Below are 21,726 nucleotides of genomic sequence, written 5' to 3'. Positions count from 1 at the left end.
GTATGTTTTAGTGGCATTCACAAGATAGGAAGTGTCTATATGATTGTTTCTGGCCTGCTTCATTTTGGTTAGTTCCCTCCCCCTCTCCCACCAGATTCCCCTTACCCCCTTAAACCTTCCCACCCCGGAATTCTCCCTACTTTCCTCTTTACCTGGGTTCTGCTGTTCCTCTTCCTTTATGGCATCATGCCTACCAATGCCCCTTCCTAGTTTTGTGTATACACACACACACACACACACACACACACCTACTAAAATGAAAGAAAAAGAAATGGTGAAGGTGAATTAAGAATAACCATGAGAGAATTTTGATTTTTTTTTTCAAAAAATTATTTTTTTCTGAGAAAGAAAAGATTGCATCTTTAGCATGTTCCCCCAAGAGAGGACAGACAGCAGCGGACAAATTCCTTCAGCTGCAGTCACTACAGGAAGGAAATCCAGTGTTACTTGAAATCTGGGTTTTAAGAACTTCAAGCTTTTACTGTTGACATACACTTCCAATTCTTGAAGCTAAATTAATTTTAGCATTATGAGAAGTACTTAGTGTGCCTATATAAAAATATCACAACCGAGCCTCTCATTTTGCTTAATTACCATATGCCAATGGAGCCATTTACTTAACATCACTTTAAATACTGTCTACCCGTAAGCAGGGTATATATGTCCTCTTGAAGCCCTGGAACATACGGTTGTGAGCTTAGGCTGCATTAAATTCAAGTGTCGTGAGATTTCCGCATTTAGAGAAGGTTCATAATGGCCACTGTGGATTTCTGATGGCTTATCTTGAGAGAGTTGGCATTCTAACTGCTCTAACCAGGGGCTGTACTTTATAACCACCTGTAAGCCCTGGTATTGTCCCCATTTTATTGATAAGCAGCAGATGAAGTAAGTTAACCATTAAAACATTTGTAGTGGTACAAGGTATGGGGCTCCCCATACCTGAATTCTTCTGCACTTAAAATAGGGATGAAAACCACTTAAGGGTTGTTTTTGATAGCCTGGAATAATGCATACAAAGTGTCAGGCATCTTCACTGAACCCTGGGTGCTCAGTAAGGATGCCATGAAAAGTACCATGTGGCGTGGGAATTCATCTATGCCTCTGCTGAGAAACTCAGCTGTTTCTATGATGCTATTCATTATTAATATTTGTTTACTTAGAGTTTTGATGCTCCTTACTAGAAATAAGGGTGTGGCCCAGCCAAGGAAAGTGCAAAGTAAAGAATAACCTTTTTATTCTGTGTGAAAGTTTCATCAGCTCCATGTTCTGTAGCTGACGTTGGTCTGCCTGTTTTCTAGGTAGTTAGATTTCACGGTGGAGCTTTTCCCGCCTACGTGGTGTCTAGCATCCTGCTTGCTTATGGAGGACAGTTATATTCTCTCTTCTCAACAGGTAAAAGTACCGACGCCGTCCAAGTTAGTTTTGTTTTCAATTTTAAAGTAGAGCCACTGTTAGTTCCGTGGCATTTTCCCTGTGGATTTTGTTTGTTTTTGCTTTTTCCGGTACTGGAGATCAAAACTAAGTCTTGTGTGTTCTAAGAACTGCCACTCGGCTTTATTCCCAAGGACATATATATATATATATATATATATATATATTTATGTTATGCTGAATTGGAAGGCATAATAAGAAAGTTCTTAGGATTAGCCACTACCACCGTCCCTGGAAACTCCAGGATAGCGCATGTCTTTGTGACCAGTCTTCAGGTCTTTACAGCGTTTTCAGTACTTTTATCTTATAAAAGGAACAAAAAATTCCCATATACATAAAGATGGCCCACAAAAAAAACAAGGAAGAGGGGGAAGAAAGTGAGACAGCAAGAGGGAAGACGAGGGAAAGGAAGTAGGAAAGAACCAGAAGGAATGGAGGCGGCAAGACAGAGAGAAGGGTTGGTAGCGACCTGCCCAGTGATGTTAACGGCTTTCACACTCTAAGGTGAGATCCACAGACTGCTTTGTCCTTCAGTTTGATCGCTGAATGTAGTAGCCACACTTCCCCCCAATCCCGCCACACCTCCTGGTAATTGATTGGAAACGTCTTGTTCTTTTGTGGTTTTCCCAATTGAGATTTTGGGGATCATATCCCCGGGATGGAGTTGAGCGTGTTCCTCTGTCCTCTCGTTTTCTAAAGCGTGGATTAGCAATTAGAGCTGTGGACTTGGGGTTCTCTCCTCGTCCATACCCTCCCCCTTTGCTGCTGCAGCAGCCGAGACACTTGTGTTGCATGAGCTTGCAGTAGTGTGCCTGCACTCGCCTCCTGGTTTATTCCCAGCCTTCCTCCCCGTCCTTGCCTCCCATTTCTCCCCTTCCTTCTCCTCCCTCCCCTTCCTCTCCCCCTTCCCTCCCTTTCCTCCCTCCCCTTCCTTTTCTCTCCCCCCTCCCCTTCCTCTCTTCCCTCCCCTCCCCTTCCTCTCTTCCCTCCCCTCCCCTTCCTCTCTTCCCTCCCCTCCCCTTCCTCTCTTCCCTCCCCTCCCCTTCCTCTCTTCTCCTCCCTCCCCTTCCTCTCCTCCCTCCCCTTCCTTTCCTCTCTTCCCTCATTCCCTAGCCTTTTTTTGTCCTAAATTTTAAGCCAATGCTTCATTACCAAACACTTTAAAACTCTTGCACATGGCTGAAGAAGACAGAAGAAGCAGTCACTGCTGCCTGGCCTCGCAGGGGAAGGTGGGGGAGAGCTTAGCCTCACTTCTTCCTGCTCTCCCGTTCACTAATCTCGCCCAGAGGCGTTTGTCCACAGATGTCAGCCTCCAGAGCCAGCAAAGCGAAGGGCAGAGCGGCTCTGAAGAGATGCAGAATAGGGTTCCCAAGAGGCTAAGCCCTGGAGAGTCTCGCAGGAGAGGGGAGAGGGAGAAGAGTGAGGCCAAGCTATAGAAGCCAGGAATCCTCCCCGCCATGTCTGTGTGCCAGACCTTCTGACTACTCCCTTCTTGTAATGCCCTTCACGAAACTTTCAGTGGCCTTCAGTGGCCTTTGGGAATTTATTGTTCATATTTAATATCTGCTAACCCGTATTCCGCAGAGAGGAAATAGATGCGGTCTGCCCCAGAACCAGCCATTTTCCTAACAAAAAAAAAAAAAAAACTGGTGTTTTGCCTGCATGTATGTCTGTGTGAGGGTGTCCGCTCCCCTGGAACTGGAGTTATCGAGATAGTTGTGAGCTGCCATGTGGGTGCTGGGAATTGAACCCGGATCCTCTGGAAGAGCAGCTTATGCGCCTAATGACTGAGCCATCTCTCCAGCCCCAGAACCAGCCTTAAAAGAAAATACTACACAAAGTATTAAATACCATAATAGTTTTATCAAAGGAAGTATATTATAATTGATTTCCCCCTAGTCCCCCCCTTCCATCCTTTAGGATCCCCTTCGTGTCACGTGACCCAGTACAGTCTCCCCTGTCCCTCAGTGCTTTTCACTCTTGGTCTCCCCTGCATTTTGGGCCTCACTCCCGTTTGCACCCACTTACACGTGTGCGCACACGCGTGCAAACCAGGCTCTTCATAGGGAGCACATGCGACCGCTGTCTTCCGAGTTCCAGACCTAGCCTTGTAATGGCTGGAGCTAGTCTGGAAGCGTGACATCAGCCGGGCCCTTAGGATGCTGGTTGGTCTTGGGAAAGAGACCGTGCTGCTTCGTTGCCGCAGACTGATAGATAATTGGTTCTGAATCGCAGAGAATTCGCTGGGCTGTCTGTGGAGACGCTTGGACGTCGGAAACTAGCTCTTCTAGAGGATTTAAACGTACAAGTAGGTCTCTCAAACAAATGAAGAGAGGCCGTCGTGCACCTAGTGTGCAAATCACAAGTCACCCGCAGACTGGACCGGCTGAAATGAGCCCAGTAAATGCTATCAAGGGAATGGAGAGATTGGAACCGTCATGCAAAACTGTGGGAAACGATCTTGACCGTTCCTGAGCTGACGGACAGAGTTGCCATGTAACCCTGCACCTCTGTTCTCAGGAACACGCCAAGGAGAATTTGAAAGCCTTCATCCACATAAAAACATGCTCACAAGTGTCCACAGTAGTTCAGTTCATAATAGCAAAGCAGTTGCTGAAAAGATGGATTCACCAATAAAAAGAAAGAAGGGCCGAGGGTGTCGCTCAGTGGTAGGGGTGCTTGCCCAACCGCTCTCACTGTGTTTGATCCCTAACACCCCCCAAAATCCATATATATATATATATATATATATATATATATATATATATATATAGTTGAATCTTAACAAGTATTGAATGAAAGCTAATCACAAAGATCACATACCCTATGATTCCATTTATATCACATGCCCAGAAGAGGAATCTCTCTAATGACAGCAGAGAGATTAGTGACTCCCAAATGGTGGATAATTTCAAAGCAGACAGTGTCTTTGGGGTGATGAAAAATGTTCTGAGACTGACTGTATAGTGGATGATGACCAAATATACCAAAAGTCCTTGAACCTGTGGACTTTAAATGGATGGATTCTGTGGCATAGGAATTATATCTTAGTAAAGCTGTTCTTAAAGTCACCCGGTGATGTTTGTAGAAACACACTGTGAAGCCCTGGCCTTGCTTGATGAACTAAATGTGTGGGTTACGGTGACCCTTCCCAAGAGGACTCTCTGTGGTGGAGTGAGAGTCCCTGCAGTTTCTGGTATGCAGTGCTGTTCTTTGTTATATGTTACACTGGCATTCGGAGATAAACTACATTTGTTTAATTACTGTGATTTCCTCATTGCCCACAAATGATTTTCTTTAATCCCCAGGTTATTGCTTAGAATACGCAACCATATTGGATAAAGAAGCAAAACCATACAAAGTGGACCCTTTTGTGATTATGATAAAGTTTTTGTTGGGGTAAGTTTTATTACCTGTGATAGTGATTTTAATTTTGTTCGTAAAAAAATGTTTTTATTTCATAATGTAGTATGGATTTTCATATGTATTTGGCAATTGATTTTTTTTTTATTCAACTGGAACTTTTAGGGAAAAGCCCAATATATCTATTAACATGTATCTTCAGTAATGTAATCATTTCAAAAGTAATTGCAAACTTTTATATATAAGTAATTATATATTATATGTGTCTAAAAATCTAAAGCTTAAACTTTAACTAGGTTAATATCTGTTACTGATTTTTCTCACATTTGGTAATTTTTTTTCTTTTATTCTGTCATTCTAAATAGCTGTTGACTTCCAGACTTTAAACCAGAAAGGCTGTATTGTATTAGTTCATGCTGTGGTTGATAGATTGATAGAAAGGCTGTATTAGTTCCTGCTGTGGTTGATAGGAGTAACATAGCTCCCAGGCCCCTTGACTCGGATACTTAATGGTCAGTAGACTCATTGACTTGTTCAAAAGGATTACGAGCCGAGGCCTCGGAAGTTTACTTGGTGGGTAAAAGTACTTACTGCAGAAACTGTGAAAAAGCAGTTGTGGCTGTGTTTGCTTGTAAAACCCCATTGTTGAGTGGCCAAGGACAGCTGGCTCCCGAGAGCTTGCTGGCTGAAATGGCAAACCACCGGTTTGGTGACAGACCTTAACCTAAGGGAATAAGGCTTAGAGCTGTAGAGGAAGGTGTTCAGTATCCTCCTCTGGCTACCATGCACACAGCACACACTCACACACACACACACACATACACACGCATACGCACATGCACATTGCACACACATGCACACATACACACATGCACACGCGTACACACGCATACACACATGCACACACACGAAAGGGAATGAAGTAAAAGCCACGCGTGCTTGCGCACACCTGTAATCTCAGTACGCAGAAGGTAGAGGCAGGGAGAGCTGCCCTTCAAAGCCGGCCTGAGCTACATAAGCACTTACCTGAAAAATGAAAGATAATTAAGATTTGTTTTCAGTATATTTTGCAAACTATCTTAGCCCTTTAAAGCTTCTAACAGATGGCTGAACATCTCAAATAAAAAGTTAAACACTAGTGTTTGGCATTTTGGTTTGTTTTGCTTCTATTTTATGGTTCCCTTTGTCCATCTGCCAGGTATAAATGGTTTAAGGAGTTATGGGATACGCTGTCACTACCGGAATTAGAGGCCATCGTTCTAACCAGTCAGAGTATGTGTTTCCCTCTGGTGTCCTTGATTCTCTTTCTGCTCGGAACGTGCACCGCGTACTGGAGTGGTCTACTCTCTTCCGCGTCTGTGCAGCTCCTTTCGTCGCTGTGGCTAGCTCTCAAAAGGTAAGGTCGTGCTCAAAGCCTTCTTACTCCTCCTAGCGGAGAAAATATTGGGGCTGGGGTGCAGCCTGGCCGGAAGACCTTGTTCTTAGTGTGTGCTAGGACCTGAACTTGGTCCTCAGCACTGAAAAGTCAGGAAGAGCAGAGAGGAGGGGCAAAGTCCGAAATCATATGTATGTACAGACATATTCCAGTAGGAAACCTTACAAGCTTTAGTTGTCTCTTATTTTGTAAAAACTCTGACTTCTGTTATCAAATTTAATGGCAGGAGATGTCAGTCTCGGCCTTTACCATCTGATGGATTAAGGCCCTAAAAACAGCCTGGTTGTATTATGGGCCCAAAGGCAGTTTGAATTTAAACTTACTAGTGGCTTTTCTGATAAAACCCCAATCTAGTTTTCTTTTGACTCCGCCACGCCGGATGACTGTGGTTGGTTTCCTGTCACACGGGAGGTCGTAGACGCTGCTGCTTCCTTTACCGTTCGGAGCGGGTCTCAGGTTTCTGTCAGTGAGACCCCAGGCTCACAGATGGAAGGACTGGGCATGCCTGACACAGGATCTGTAAATAATCGTCCCGTTCCTTTCCTGGTACAAGTTCCAGGCATAGTACAACTGATCGTGAAAACAGTCATCACACTGTGTAGAGCTGCTTGTCCCCGCTCATCTTTGCTGAGAAACATGTTATGTTTCCTTTGTGTTTGTTTTGGACACAGTTTGTATTCATAGTTTTCTCTGTGTCCCTCATATACTAATAGCCAGCTGAGGAGCTGGTAGAGCCCTCCATCCGAAATCTCCATCCAGAGACGGTGCCAACTTCAAACTTTCTTAAGAGTTTGAAATATTTGCATATACGTTAGGAAGAATCTTGAGGATGGCACCGGGCTCCGAGTACAAAATGCATTTGTTTCACTTTGCTTTATATATGTAACTTGAAGCTTATTTTGCTCAACGCTCCTCTGTTCTGGCTATGGCCTAACATATAAGATCGTGACTTAGAATGCTCCTCTTGTGACGCGCGTGGCCCTTGGCCGGTACATCGTCTCCCTCTTTTGTGAGCTGTTGGATTTCAAAAGAAAACTTTGTTCCTTTTATTCTAGGCCTGCTGAGCTTCCCAAAGATGCCAAGGCGATGCCCTCGAACTTGCCTGTCTTGACAGTTGTCTTTCTCATAGTAAGCTGGACCACCTGTGGTGCCCTCGCCATCCTGCTGTCTTACCTGTACTATGTGTTTAAGGTACATCAGCTCAGTAAAGCCAGAAGGCCCCGGGCTCGTATCCGGCACCTATAGAATGCCCAACATTGTGATGACTCCTGAACACAACCCTCTAGCATGTCAGAAAGTTGGTGTAAAGGGTTTTTTTTTTTTTAATTTTTAATTTTTTTTACATCTTGGTTATTTAACTTATATTTAGTTAAGTATAGAATTGACATAATTGGTCTGAGATGGGTAATAATTAAGTGATGATTTTATTGCATAAACTAACAGCCTCAAAGGGGATCCAGGAGGCGACAGGCTGCATGTGTGGTATATTGATCATGTGGTGGACGGTCACAGCACACTGGATAATTGATCATGTGGTGGACAGTCACACCACACTATTGATCGTGGTGGATGGTCACACCACACTGGATAATTGATCATGTGGTGGACGGTCATAGCACACTGTATTGTTCATGTGGGTGGACGGTCACACCACACTGTATTGATCATGTGGGTGGACAGTCACACAACACTGGATAATTGATCATGTGGGTGGACTGTTATCCCACACTGGATAATTGATCATGTGGGTGGACGGTCACAGCACACTGGATAATTGATCATGTGGTAGACTGTTACCCCACACTGGATATTGTTTTTACTCTTTATCAAGGCTCTGTCTGCCTCTTTTTAAACTAAAACATGCACACTATAGGTTATTTTCAGTTTTTTAAAGGGCACTTTTGTAAATCTGGAAGCCATCTAAGCTACTTCAGTTTATAAATGATATGATTAGGTTCTGTTTCTTTGGCTAGATATTTTTAAAAAACAACTCACTAGACAAAAGTCCCTCAGATATTTAACTTGAGGGAAACAATGAATTTATAAAATTTTCTCAAAGTCTGGTAGGTATTTTACCACTACATATAATTGAACATTTTCATATAATATTGACTGTAATTAAACTTTTGGTCTTTGAGGCATGTAAGATTGCCATAGCAAGCCCGTATTCAAACATAACTTCACAGGATTTGAAATGTCTTTGCCTATTCTGGAAGTTTGTATTGTTTCTATTTTGTGTTTTTCTTTTTAAATCCTTAAGTTAGCAATTGTTATGAGTTATCTTTCTTAGACTACTGTTTTCAAAGGCTTAAATGAAGCCTGGTTGCTCATATTTCTTTGATGTTTTCATTATTGCTTATTTTTATTTTATGGAATATGAGTGTTTTGTCTGCCCTGTGTGTGCAGTGCTCATTAGAACCCATCAGAACTCATCAGAACCCCCAGACGTGGAGTCCTAGTGGCTCGAGCCCTGTGGGGACTTGGAACGAAACTCAGGTCCTGTGCAAGAGCAGTTAGTGCTCTTAACCACTGAGCCATCTCTCCAGCTCCATGTTTATATTTTTTTAAAATTTCCTATTATAATGCTTCTTAGTTTAAAAAAAATCTATTGTTTTGTTCCAAATACATGTGAAGCTAAAGTCATCTTCTCTTCCCAAGGTCGTTCATCTGCAAGCCAGCCTAACGACGTTTAGAAACAGCCAGCCAGTGGTAAGCTTTGTCTCCTAAGCCCTGCACACTGATATAAAAGTCCGTGAGAAAATAGATGTCTGGGATTTTTATTGTTGTGTTTTGTAGTCGTGGGAGGTGGGGGTTAGGATTTTACAGTGTTTAAAAAGAATTGTGATTCTAAGTAACTTTAAAGTCAAGGACTATTAAAGTAAACTTGAACTGTCATGTTTAACTTACTCCTGGGCTACCTTCACCACTTTGCTGTTAAAAAAAAGTACATTTTGAGTTATTACTAGCAATAGAAAGCTAAGTCAGAAACGTAGCTGGACAGGGTTACATATGCACCCGGGAAGCTGAAGCAAGGGGAGATAGCTTGACCCTCCGAGTTTGAGACCAGCCAGGGTAATGTAGCAAGATCCCATCTCAAATAAAACCCAAAAGAATAAACTGTAGTGATAACAATCTTAAGGTATTTCACAGACTAACTTCAGTATTGAATTTATGGTTGGTAATAAGAGATGATGTCGTCAAGTAATGGACTATCATTGATTCTAATCCATATCGTGAACTTGCTTTTTGTTTATTCCTAGCTTGACATTCTCATGTGATTGCTTCCTAGAATCCCAAGCACTCGAGAAGAAGTGAGAAAAAGTCCAACCACTACAAAGACTCGTCAGTGCAGAGTCTCCGCCTGTCTGCACAGGATGCTGAGGACAGTCTGCGCATGCACAGCACCGTGATTAACCTGCTGACCTGGGTGGTGCTGCTCAGCCTGCCCTCGCTGATCTACTGGCTGAAGAACCTTAGGTGTGTGATTTATGGAAGTATTGCTTGTGTGCTTAGACACTAGAGCTCTCTCCGTAGAGCCTTTCCGAATTCCTGATTATAATGGTCTCTAAAAATCAGCCAAAGGAAGTGATGTGCATTTTTTTAACCAACAAAAGTTTTTTTTTTTTTATTTTGAAACTGTTTTTATTATGTGTGGTATACAAAATAATGAGTTTGGTTGCGACATTTTCAGGCATGCCTCTTCCTCGGTGGAGGTCACCTTCTCTTGTCCCGGATTCTCTTTCCCATTGGTCCCCTCCTCTTTCCAACAGGACTGTGTACAAACAGTCTAAAAAAAAAAGGCTCAGTAAAATACCTAGGAATAAACCTAACCAAGGAGGCTAAATGAAACAGTGGTAAAATTTATTTGGAAGTACGATGGATTCCAAATAGCCTATGTGTTCCTGAGCGAAAGGAGGAATCCAGATGTCTGGCTTGCTCTCCATGGCTTGCTCTGCTTGCCTTCCTATATAACCTAGGACCGTCTGCACCGCTCACAGTGAGCTGCACCCTCCTATACCAATCAATAATGTAAAGAAGAGAAACACTATCTATATTCCCCCAACCTGGTGGAGGCAGCCCTCAGCTGAGGTTCGCTCGTTCCACATGACTCTAGTCTTTGTCAAGCCAACAAAAGCTAACCAGAATGCTGGATGTAGTAATCTTATGGCAGTTCAAACTATATGTCGTGGCACACACACACACCTGTAATCCTAGCACTAGAGAGTCTCAAGTGGTGGGTTCAAGGTCAGCCTGAGGCACAAAGCAAGTTCCAGCTCCATCTGGGCTACATAGCGAGATTCTGAGTCCAAAAAAAAAAAAAAAAAAAAGACAAGAAAGAAGCATGTCACCTCAAACTGTCTGACATTCTGTTTCTGCCAAGAGGCATTCTGTCGCTCCCGTAGGTTTTCCTTCAGATGTAACCTGTGTTCTAAACTGGAGAAGCACACAAAAGGCCCAGAGGATCTAGTCAGTAAATTCAGAGTTGGAAATCCAGGGAACCTGGAACACTTACTACACTCAGTACCTTCAGACCCTGTCCAGCAGTGAACCCTCTAGGGGGGAAAAACTGGGAACATCAATGTGTCCTTGGGTCCTGAGCTCAGTGCTGTCAGACTGACCCACAGCAAAACACGGCTGATAGAAGCTCCAGAGGTCTAGCAGGCTCCAAATTCAGAAATTCACAGGCGGTGAGACTCGATCCTCACAGCCGCTGGTGGGCACGCTTGCTCCTGTGTATATTACAGCCTGGCCTCACTGCTCCATATTTATCCGACCCTTCCCACTCTCTCTGTGGCTACACCTTGTGATGATCCCAACCCAGACCTGTGGCTCTGTTTCCCCACACTTCCTGACTTGGACCCGTTCCTTGTTGGAGGAGGCTGCTTGTTGGTTTCCGGCCACCCAGAACCGAAATAATCACACAGAAACTATATTATTTAAAACACTGCTTGGCCCATTAGCTCTAGCTTCTTATTGGATAACTCTTAGATATTAACTTAATCCATTTTTATTAATCTGTGTATCGTCAAGAGGCTGTGGCTTACCAGCTAAAGTTCTGGCTTCTGTCTCCAGCTGGGCTACATGGCTTCTCGTGACTCTGCCTTCTTCTTCCCAGCATTGTTTAGTTTTCCCCACCTACCTCTATTCCCTGCACAGGCCCGAGACAGTTTCTTTGTTAACCAATGTTATTCACAGCATACAGAGGGGAATCCCACATCACTTCCTTGCTTTTGGGTCCTCAGTGTCTCAGTCTTGAACCAGGCACTGTCCCTGGCCTTAGCCCTCTGAGATGCAGGGAGCAAAGCGGTGTCCTGCTGAGGTTGTGGTGATGGTGTTCAGGAATTGCTGTCCTAATGAATCCCCCAGGGCAGCCGAAGCTTGTAAGAAGTGACTTTCTCCTGTGGTTAGGATTGCCCTTCTATTGTCCTAGGCTGCCTGGCTAACCTGTGGTCTGTCTGGTCTGGTCTTGTCTGGTCTGACTGGTCTGGTCTGGTCTGTCTTACACCAAATTAGAAATTCCAGAAGCAAAGTCACTTCAGGAAATGAAATCAAATGTTTATCAGAGGTTGATATCCTTCTGTTGTGTGTATTTTAGTCAAGGTCCAGCATTTTGTCCAAATTTTAGTCAGAATTGAGGAACAAGCCAGATCCTCAAAGGCTGTGGAATTCTTGCTGCTGGTAACTGTGGTTATGGAATTATGAATTTTAAAACAAATGAGAAGTTCCTTTATGTTAGCCGCCATCCCACCTGTGTGGCACAGGGCCGTGTTAGTGTGTTGTAAGTAGTTTGCTTTGAAGAACCATGGGGGTCTTTCCACGCTGGTGTCTTTATCTCCTAGGTGGTGTCTGAGCTTATGCCCACTGTAGAATCCTGAGCGGGAGGGCGGCCGAGAGTGGGAATGGCTGCCAGCGGCGTCACGAGCCGTCTAGAGTGCCCGTGACTATATTGTCTCTGAACGTTTTGAAAATTAATTAATTTGATTCTGATCATTTACAGCTGTCAGTCCTGCCTTATTGATCTGTCTTCTTCTTATTCTAGGTATTATTTTAAACTTAATCCCGACCCGTGCAAACCCCTGGCGTTTCTTCTTATTCCGGCTATAGCGATTCTTGGAAACAGTCACACAGTTTCAGTAAAGTCCAGGTACAGTGGTTTAAGCTACGTCTTCATCTACTGCTGGCCTTAATCATTTTATTTCTCGAAGCATCCTTTTTATTTGTATTAATACAACTCTTCTAAAAGTAAAGCCATGGGTGATAGTGGTTTCTATGCAAGTGTAGTTCATATGCAAATATATTCTGTTTGTTTTCATAATTGTAGGAGTTTTGTTAGGAAATGGGTCAGTTATTTTCTTTTAAAACTTAACTCTTTTTTTAAAAAATTTATTATGTATACAATATTCTGTCTGTGTGCATGCCTGAAGGCCAGAAGAAGGTCTCAGATCTCATTATAGATGGTTGTGAGCCACCATGTGGTTGCTGGGAATTGAACTCAGGACCTTTGGAAGAACAGGCAATGCTCTTTAACCTCTGAGCCATCTCTCCAGCCCTAAAACTTAACTCTTACGTGGTATGATATCTAAGATTTGACTTCCCAAAAGTACAGCAGTAATATACCCAGATGAACCTGTGACTGTATAATGACCATTTGAGTCGTCTAGGTAACGGGCGAGGGCTTTGTGCGCTTGGGCCTTTTATGTGGATGTGTTTGAGGTGCTCATAACAACTCTTGGTATTCTTGGAGCCTTTGCTCTGGGAGGCACTTGCAGCTTTCTGGGATCAGGCCCCTGAGGATTTAAATCCCAGCATGGGAGCAGAAGTGCTGTGGCAAGCCTGGGTCTGAGTGCGTGGGAGGGAAAGCAGGAGGCTCTGCAGCCAGGGCCATCCTCAGCTATTTAGAATTGGTGGCCAGCCTGGGCTACATAGGCCCATGTCTGTAGTAAGGAGGGGTGCTCAAGTTCAAGTTCAAATACACCGCATAAATAAGCAAGAGCGAATCTTGACTTGATCGTGTCGATAGATTTACCTCTAGCCTCAGTTTCTCCATTTTCAGTGTAAAATCCAAGGGGTTTCCCCTGGAACTAGTTTCTCTTTAAATAGTTATTGTTTTGGCTTATATGTTTCCTTTCTTGGGAAAAAGATGTATAGTCTGTTGTGCTATTTTTTGTTTTTTTTTTCTTTCTTTTCATTTAATTTTGTAGCTGTAAGTAGGATTAAATTAAGCATTTAGTAGCTATGTCTTCCAGACTATTGTTTTGTTAGGCTGTATTTTTAGGGTAGATTTGTGGAATGAAATATCAACTGGCATTTTTCTGTTAAGGAATGAGAAAAAATATAGCCGTTCTCTGGATAAAAGTGTGTTTCCTTTTTCTGTTTAAAATGTGGTTTTTGTGGAGCTTTATAAAAGTTTAGACAGTTTTCTTTCAGTTCATTAAAAGCAAGCATATCATTTAAAATCACCTAGAAGCCAGGTGGTTTGGCATGCGCCTGCCGTCCCCGCGTTCAGAAGGCAAGGAGGATCGTGGGTTTCAAAGCCAGCTTGGGTTACAGCATATGCCACAAAGCCTTATCTCAGAAAACCAAAACTCAGATGGCACAAGCGGTGCACAACTTAAATCCCAGCGCTCAGGAGGCAGGGACGGGCAGGTCTCTGTGAGTCTGAGCTGAGGCCAGCATGGTCTACAGAGCAAGTTCCAGGCCAGGTAAGTCTAAGTAGTCAGGACCCATCTCAAAAAGAAGAAAAAAAGAAAAAGGAAAAGAGGATAATCAGAAAACCAAGAAATAAATAAACAGAATGTAAATAATATAAACAAAAGTCACAAGGTTAAGTTTCCAGGGCTGTATAAAATAAAAGAGGAACATATTTCTCTTAGACTCGAATGTAGTTTGTCTAACTGCGTTTCTCTGTCTCTTCCCAGTAAGGTACTGAGGACGGCCTCACAGTTTCCGTTTCCCCTGGCCGTGGGCGTGATCGCTTTCGGCTCCTCCCACTTATACAGGGTCCCGAATTTCGTCATCATCCCGCTTCTGTACCATGCGATATGCAACTTCCTGTAAGACCCGGGCTGAGAGGACGGTAAAAGCGCTTTTATGCCTCGAGGACTGGGTGATGCCCGCGAGCGCAGCCCCACCAGCCGGCACAGCGAGGTCCTTCGGAGAAGACGCGTCTATTTTTACAGTATTGGAAATAGGAAATTAGTTTTGTAACGCGTGAGGAAAGTCGTCCGAGCATGGTTTCATTTCGTGACGTAGCGTCTGTGTTCTCGTCGCGCCTGAGGAATGAGCGAGGGGGACTCGTGTACATACCAACTAGCTTTCATCAGCCATGCTGGGAACCTTCTAGAGACTTAGTAGATGTGGTGGTGTTTGTAGTCTCCTGTGGAACTTCTGGCTTCATCAGACTTTATTTGAAAAGTGGGTTTTATGTTCGCTATAACTGACATATTCAGAATAGGTCTTAAAAGGTTAAAAGTCACAGCTGTTTCGCGGAAGTGAGACAGTCGTGAAGGAGGCTTTGGTCAGTTTTTGGCAACCCTGGGGAGCCAAGTTCTGTCTGTCTTCTTACATCTATGAAAAACAGCCTCAAAAGGAGACTTTTTTGTTAGCTATTAGACTTCAGATTCAAAGCAGTGACTTTTCTTGAGCCTTTAAATACGAATCTTACTGTGCATTCTTGGTGAATATTAAAAGCCAGAAGGAGATCTACCGAGAGGTCTATTATCAAAAGACTTTTCTGGTGGGCACCACATTGGCATATTGAGTTTCTACTCCTGGTTAAGTCAGTGCCCATGGTTGCCAAAAGTGCCTCTGGTAATGATAGGGTATTAAAATAGCTACATTCCAGAGTTGAAATAACTTGGGATTTGCATCATCTCTGGTCTCCTGGGAAGGAGAGATATCAACACAAGTAGAGTATTGCCCTTGATAGGGAAACAGTAGGCAGCCATTGCTCCGTGGTACTGAGAAAGTGAGCCCTGCCTGAGTCGGCTTCCACCCTGCCATTGCTCAGTTAACAGTGGAACCCTGGCAGAGTTCACTCCCCGGGACTACCGTTTGGCCAGAGAGGGTAACATTTTATTTCATTTCCAATTCTTGTTTGTTCTTAGCTACACAAAAACAGAAAGGTGGGGAGCTTGCTGTCTGCCTTCTGTTAGGAGAAACTATCTGAGGAAGTCCGGGTTCACAGAGCCCTTCACCTCAATGTGTGTTCTGTAAATGCCCAAAGCCTCTCCAATGAAGTCCTCGCGTGTCGGTGAGTTCCTGGGTGGACCTGTGAGCTCATGCACTTCTTAGTCCCAGGATGGCACTTCAGGAACCAGTCCCGTTTTATCAGCTCTTGCACCGGGTACTGCATCGGTACCGCACCGGGTACCACAACGTCTCAGCAACCACTGCCAGCCAGAAGGCTCCTCCCACGCCAGTCGCTTTGGCAACTGGCCTCATTTTTGCCTGGGAGTTACTCCTTGGGTCCTTCCTGTTTCAGCATTAGTCAGAGGGTGATGGTATTACCACAGGGGTTCGTTAGTTTATGTGACTCCGTTGCTGTCTTGCCTGGCATCATGCTTGCTAGGTATTCATAGTCTTACTAAGACTCCGAAAGGAAAGCAGTAACTCCAGTTACATTAGATGTGGCGGATGTCTTAGTCTCTTGTTTCAGAAATGTATCAAACAGAATAAACTGCACCATCGTGTTCATTCAGTATCTGAGAGTGAGCTCATCAGATCATACAGTTTTCTCACAGCATAACACACACACACACACACACACACACACACATAAATAGGAACATAGCTGCTTCAATTTTGCCAGGTCTGGGCAGCCTCTGTATCTGTGTTCTTTCACACTGTCAGTGATATTACAGACGTCTCAACATAATGGAAGCTGAGTACTTTGACTTTCTGAATTTGGACGTGCATCTACAAAATCTTTACAGAAATCTGGTGTTAGAGACCTTTTTACAGCCTTTATTATTTGTGATATAATAGCATCTCCGTGGTTAGCCAGCACTACTAAGTAAGATGTAGCAAGTTTGAGTTCTTACTCAAGAGTGGTACATTTGTTATCAAAGCACACTAATTCTTACCTAGAATGTTCTTTGTCTGAAAGTATTTATTCCCAAGCCCCCAAGTCTTATTTATGCCAGCAAAATATTTCAGAGAGTCATGGTCTGGGTCTCTGGTTTTTGTCACTCTACACGATCACACAGGAACATACAAGGACATGCTTTGACAGAATCTTCTTCCAGATACACACTCACACATGAACATACAAGGACATGTTTTTACAGTCTTCTTCCAGATAGATACACACACATGAACATACAAGGACATGCTTGACAGAATCAAGTATTTAGACATAGGTAGCTAGGTAGACTATCTGATCGTGAAAACTGCTGTCCCAAAAGAAAAGGGATTTACTTTATCTCAGCATCTCTTGCCTTTTCCTATCATGTTTACGTGTGTTTTATCACCATAGTTCCAACACCAATGTCACTTGAATTGGCAGTTAAGTTAGAGATTAATACATCAAATTTTGAGTTCCACTGTTGTGGTTTCTTTTTTAGGAAATTGAGTTTTTTAGTAAGTGTTGTGCTTATTAAACAACTGGATTTTTGCTAGTAAATAGATTGGGCATACTTGAGGCTGTTAAGAACATTGAGTACTCATTGAGTTAGTGCTATTATAATTTAGACCTAGTAATTTTTAAAAAAGATTCTCGTGTGTGTGTGTGTGTGTGTGTGTATACACACCTGTGTGTGCAATTGCTCACTGTGGCCAGAAGAGGGCAGTGTATCCCCTACTGCTGGCACTAGAGGTGGTTGTGAGTTGCTGGACAGAGATGCTAGGAACCAAACTCAAATCCTCCAGAACAGCAGCTCTCTTCACCCATATGTCCCTCCAGCTCCGGGACCTGATAAATCTGATAGAAATTATTATTGCAGTTGTGTGTGTATATACATGAGCACACCAGGGACTGAGTCCAGGGCCTGTGTTTCCTAAGTACTTTTCTCTACCATTGAAGAACCCACAGCTAGTCTGGATTCATTTCATGCCGAAATTAAATACATTCTATTCCTTTCTTGGTTACCATGTATTGAAAACTTTCAGAACTGTGATTCTAAAGACACCGTTTATGCTGGGTTAACACTCATCTTTGAGGCTGCCTAATATGTATTGATTAGTCTTTTTAATTCCTTTTATATTATAGTTACATAATTTCAGCTGTCTATAAAGGATAGTTTAGTTGTTGTCTTCTTGAGACAAGGTTTCTTTGGTAGTCTTGGCTGTCCTAGAACTAGCACTGTAGCCTTGAATTCACAGAGACCCGCCTGCCTCTGCCTCCCGAGGACTGGGATTAAAGGCATGTGCCACCACCGCCCAGCAAAGGGATAGCTTTTATTGAGTGAACTATAAGATATTATATACAGTGAGGAAAGAGAAAGGAAAAACTCCAGGAGGCCGGCCTGCTGCACAGTTGCTACTGCATTGCCGTGTGTACGACACGACACATTTCCACAGTGCTCACAATTTGGTACAAGGCAGACCGTCTTACCTACCGCGAAGTCTCTGTACTTTAAAGAAAACTCTTTAGAGTTCTCACGTTGTGACGTGTCCATTTCACCGTGCTCCTTAGCACCTCTGGTGGGAGACGGCGGAGGGAAATCAAGGGACGCAGAACTCGGTTCTCAGGAGCTCCCGCAGGCTGCCGGAGGGAGGTGGGACACAGACCTGGAGAGATGGATGACTCAGACAGTGAAGTGCCTGCTGTTTGGACACGAGGACCCGAGAGCAAATCCCCAGAACCCGCAGGAGGAACTGGCTGACCAATGTGTGTCTAGAATCCCAGGTCTGAGTGGCGGAGACGGATAGATCTTGCTGCTTGCTGGCTGGCCAGCCTGCCTACCCAAACTGGCCTGCTTTGAGCTCAGTAGAAAGACCCTGCCTCAAAAATTAAGGTGGAGAGTCATTGAGGAAGACTCCCAGCATTAACCTTTGTTGTCCCCTGTGCCTCCCCCCCCCCCCCCCCCGCACCTCTCTCTGCACATACACAGACATGTACACACACGAAAACAAAACATTTAAGAGGCGGGGACCCACAAGTACCGTGAGGTAAGCTAGGGCTGCTGGTTCTGGAATCATGGAGTCATCAGTTGGCCTGTATTTCTCTCCTCAGACGTCAGGTCTGAATTAATGCATGGCCTTGTGTTTTTCAGGTTGATGTAGGATTTTAGGATGTTGCCCTTTGACATTTAGGAAGTGGTCTTAAAAAAAATAATCATGGGGCTGGAGAGATGACTCAGCGGTTAAGAGCATCGCCTGCTCTTCCAAAGGTCCTGAGTTCAATTCCCAGCAACCGCATGGTGGCTCACAACCATCTGTAATGAGGTCTGGCGCCCTCTTCTGGCATGCAGACAGAATACTGAGACTACTGTGTAAATAATAAATCTTAAAATCATTTGGGAAAACTCCATCAGTAGGATGAGGCTTTGGGTAGCTGGTTGGTTTTCATCTGTGTGGACAGTTTGTGAGTTTGGATATCGTAGAACAGAGTTTGTGAAGTTTATCGAGGGTCACACACAATCCATCTGGGGAGAATGACACTTGGCAGGAATAAAGGGAGCAAGGGAAACTTCTGTGTTTGCGACATTAGTTCCTGCCAGGAAAGCAGATGAAGAAAATATAGTACTCACTCTAACCGTAAGGTTGAGAGCTGGAATTTTATCATCGCCATCCTTTTGAACAAGAAACATAATTCCGTGATTCTCTATTCTTTCAATATGAGGCTTGCTGAGGCGTGGGGAAATAAGAAAACCCCGGGGACCTCACGTTCCCAACTTTTCATAGGACTGTGGGAAATGGGAGTCAGAGCAGTTCAAAGATGCACCATAAATGCATAAACGTCATTTTTACAACACGTGGTGAATAAAGAAAAGCAGAATTGTACGTGGTTGTAACCTCATTTGAGGATGGAATAGACTGTGGAGGTGGAAACAGGCCTGCTGTTACTGTTAGCACTAGGGACGTAACCGCGGCCAGGTCATGGTGTGCTTCACGGCTGCCAGGGTCTGAGCCACAGCTTCGTCAAACCGTCTGTGACCAGTAATTATAAACCAAGAACCGTTTTCTTCACGTGTTCGGCATGGTATGCTGCCCAAACTCACCTGAAGCCCGAGGAAACCAGTCCATTTCTGACGACTTTGTGTAAAATTGGTATGTTGTGTCAGAAACAACCTATAATCCTTCTGGACATGGTCAGTTTGAACACCAGTGAGAAACTCTTTATCTGTTGCTGTTTGATCCGTTAGTGTAAAGTTATCTATAATCTTCATCTCGGAAACCTACAGGGAGCTGTTTTGGGAACTTCATGTGCTCTTTCAAAAGTTCTTTTGATTTTTAGTGTTCGTAAGGTACCAATGTGACTGTGGCAAGTTTATAGATCTGTGTATCCCTACTGACTGCTCCAGAGCCTAGTGGCCGGTGTGTTTGTAATTCATGTGGTTTGTGCTGTTTCATTTTGGACTGTTTACATCCTTTTATTAGGAAAATAAAGATGCATTTGAATTCTTTTTAGCATAATCTGCATTGGAATCTGTAAGTATCCCCGTGGTTAGCAGAACGTACTTTGCCACCAAAGCTAAATGAAACTGTAAAATACCTCTGGATATGTGTGTCAAGGAACTTTTCTTAGGATATTGGGGTTAAAACAAGAGTCGTCTTTTCCAGTATTTTTCACCTAGACTTACAATAAATGTGTACATCATGAAAACGTACGCCACACTATTTTTTCTTTGAAGCTGTTCAGAACTTTAGAATGGTGTGCTCTCTTTTTGTCTGCTTTCCTGATATTGTTGGGTAGACACTGAATTCGCTGGGTAGTCTTTCAGCAGTTAATTGAAGTCATCCGAATCATCTGGCTGTGGTCTTTGTGCTGCGAAAAGTGAATTTTGTACAGTCCATTTTTTTTTTTTTTTGGTCTAGGCCTCCCCTTTATATACCTGAAAGCTTGCCCTGCGGGCTCTCTTTTGTTTTCTATTTCTGTTCAGTCCCAAGTGTTTGTCCGCTAGACCCTAACAGTCCTTCGAAGCAAACCTTTGGGCAGGTACACCTTGTACCAAACACTGGGGAAAGCCAGACACTGACATCATTTGGTCTTGGTGGAGTAACAGTTATCTAACTGTTGGGGCCTGTGGATAGAAAAGTGGTTTATGAGAGTTGGCTACAGGGTGCGTGTGCCCTCTGGAAGGGGTTTGTCCTCTCTGTGCCATGGCCTTGGCCTAGGTACGAGACGCCTGTCCTTAACATAAGCAGACTCTGTGTGTGGAGAAACAGGTGTTTGTCAGAATTCTCATGCAAGTCTCCCCCTCCCCGATGTGTGGTTGGGAGAGAGATCTTCATTTTTCATTGTGTATAAACTAGGAAGTTGTGTTGCATACTTACATATTTTTTTAAAGATGGGAACTGAGGTGGTATCGTTGTGAAGCGATACTATGGTTTCTTCAACCTAGGACTAACTGTAAATGTAGCAACGTACCCAAGATAAACCAGACCAAAACTGAATATATGTCATCACTGTGACCTTGAACTTATTTGGGATAAAACAGACTGTGCCTTAAAAAAATGACGAAGCAACGCCCTGAGATTTTGTATCTCGATATTTCACTGTGGGCGGCCTTCTCAAATTCATCTCAAATCCTTTTCTTTCAAGTGGCTGAAATTATAAGTCTTCAGTATAGATTGGCCTACACCTCCTTTAGGGTCCGCACAGCCGTTATTCTTGAGACCCCCCTTTAATTTCCAGAGCTGCTTTTTGTTGTTTGATTTTTTAAAAAAAAATGATTTAGTCTTAATATATCTGGGAAATTAGGTTTGGCTGCAGTTTCTGGGAGAAATGTTTTAAGGGATTGTCACGGCCCTCCTGTTTCTAAACTTACTGAATATATAAAAATTAATCATTGAAATGTATTTTTGTCTTATTGGTAATGATCTTATCAAATATGTGAGTTCCTTCTAAGACTTGTGCCCCGTGTTGTGGCAGATTGAGACTTGTGTTTATTTTCTCAAGGAAGGGGTATGAACCCAGTAATGATTTTGCAGTGGCTGAACTTACATCAATGTGTGTTTTTTTTTTTTTAAAACGTTACCATTTCCCTCTCATTTTCTTTTTCCTGCCTAATTATTTTATGGTGTCACAGGGGAATTAGCTCCTCTGTTTTTAATTTAATGTAAAGTCTAGCGTTTATATTGTGTTTATTTAAAAGAAGGCGTATGCTTTTCATTAAAGTCCGAATTACTATATTTACCGTATAAATCACGTTCTTTCCCAAAGGCATCCGGATCCCCGTGTACTGTTTGTTTTCTGCGTGACTTTTGGACATAAACTCAGTGTATTTCTCTTGTCCTACTTCCACCTTCACTACTCCTTTACTACTATGTTCAAGTTTTTATTTAAATAAGAGGCTCTTAAAAACCTGTAGAAATGACAGTATGTCTTTCCG

The 21,726-nt window shown here is 43.3% G+C and overlaps 1 protein-coding gene across 2 annotated transcripts in view; it reads left to right on the top strand.

Annotated features, from left to right (window-relative positions):
• Positions 1–21,323, top strand: part of Pgap1 (post-GPI attachment to proteins inositol deacylase 1) — a 65,179-nt gene extending 43,856 nt beyond the window's left edge. For both annotated transcript variants that reach the window (XM_038315496.1, XM_038315497.1), the window contains 8 exons: positions 1,299–1,392; positions 4,740–4,830; positions 5,993–6,190; positions 7,285–7,420; positions 8,888–8,938; positions 9,519–9,706; positions 12,270–12,374; positions 14,149–21,323. In XM_038315496.1, coding sequence (XP_038171424.1) covers positions 1,299–1,392; positions 4,740–4,830; positions 5,993–6,190; positions 7,285–7,420; positions 8,888–8,938; positions 9,519–9,706; positions 12,270–12,374; positions 14,149–14,287 — 1,002 coding nt within the window. In that variant the 3' untranslated portion in view covers positions 14,288–21,323. The remainder of the gene's footprint in view (positions 1–1,298; positions 1,393–4,739; positions 4,831–5,992; positions 6,191–7,284; positions 7,421–8,887; positions 8,939–9,518; positions 9,707–12,269; positions 12,375–14,148) is intronic.
• The last annotated feature ends 403 nt before the right edge of the window (positions 21,324–21,726 follow it).

This window comes from Arvicola amphibius, chromosome 18, assembly GCF_903992535.2.
Source record: "Arvicola amphibius chromosome 18, mArvAmp1.2, whole genome shotgun sequence".
Lineage (NCBI taxonomy): Eukaryota > Metazoa > Chordata > Mammalia > Rodentia > Cricetidae > Arvicola > Arvicola amphibius.
Note: the sequence above shows the minus strand (reverse complement) of the source record. Positions and strands in the feature narration are given on the sequence as shown.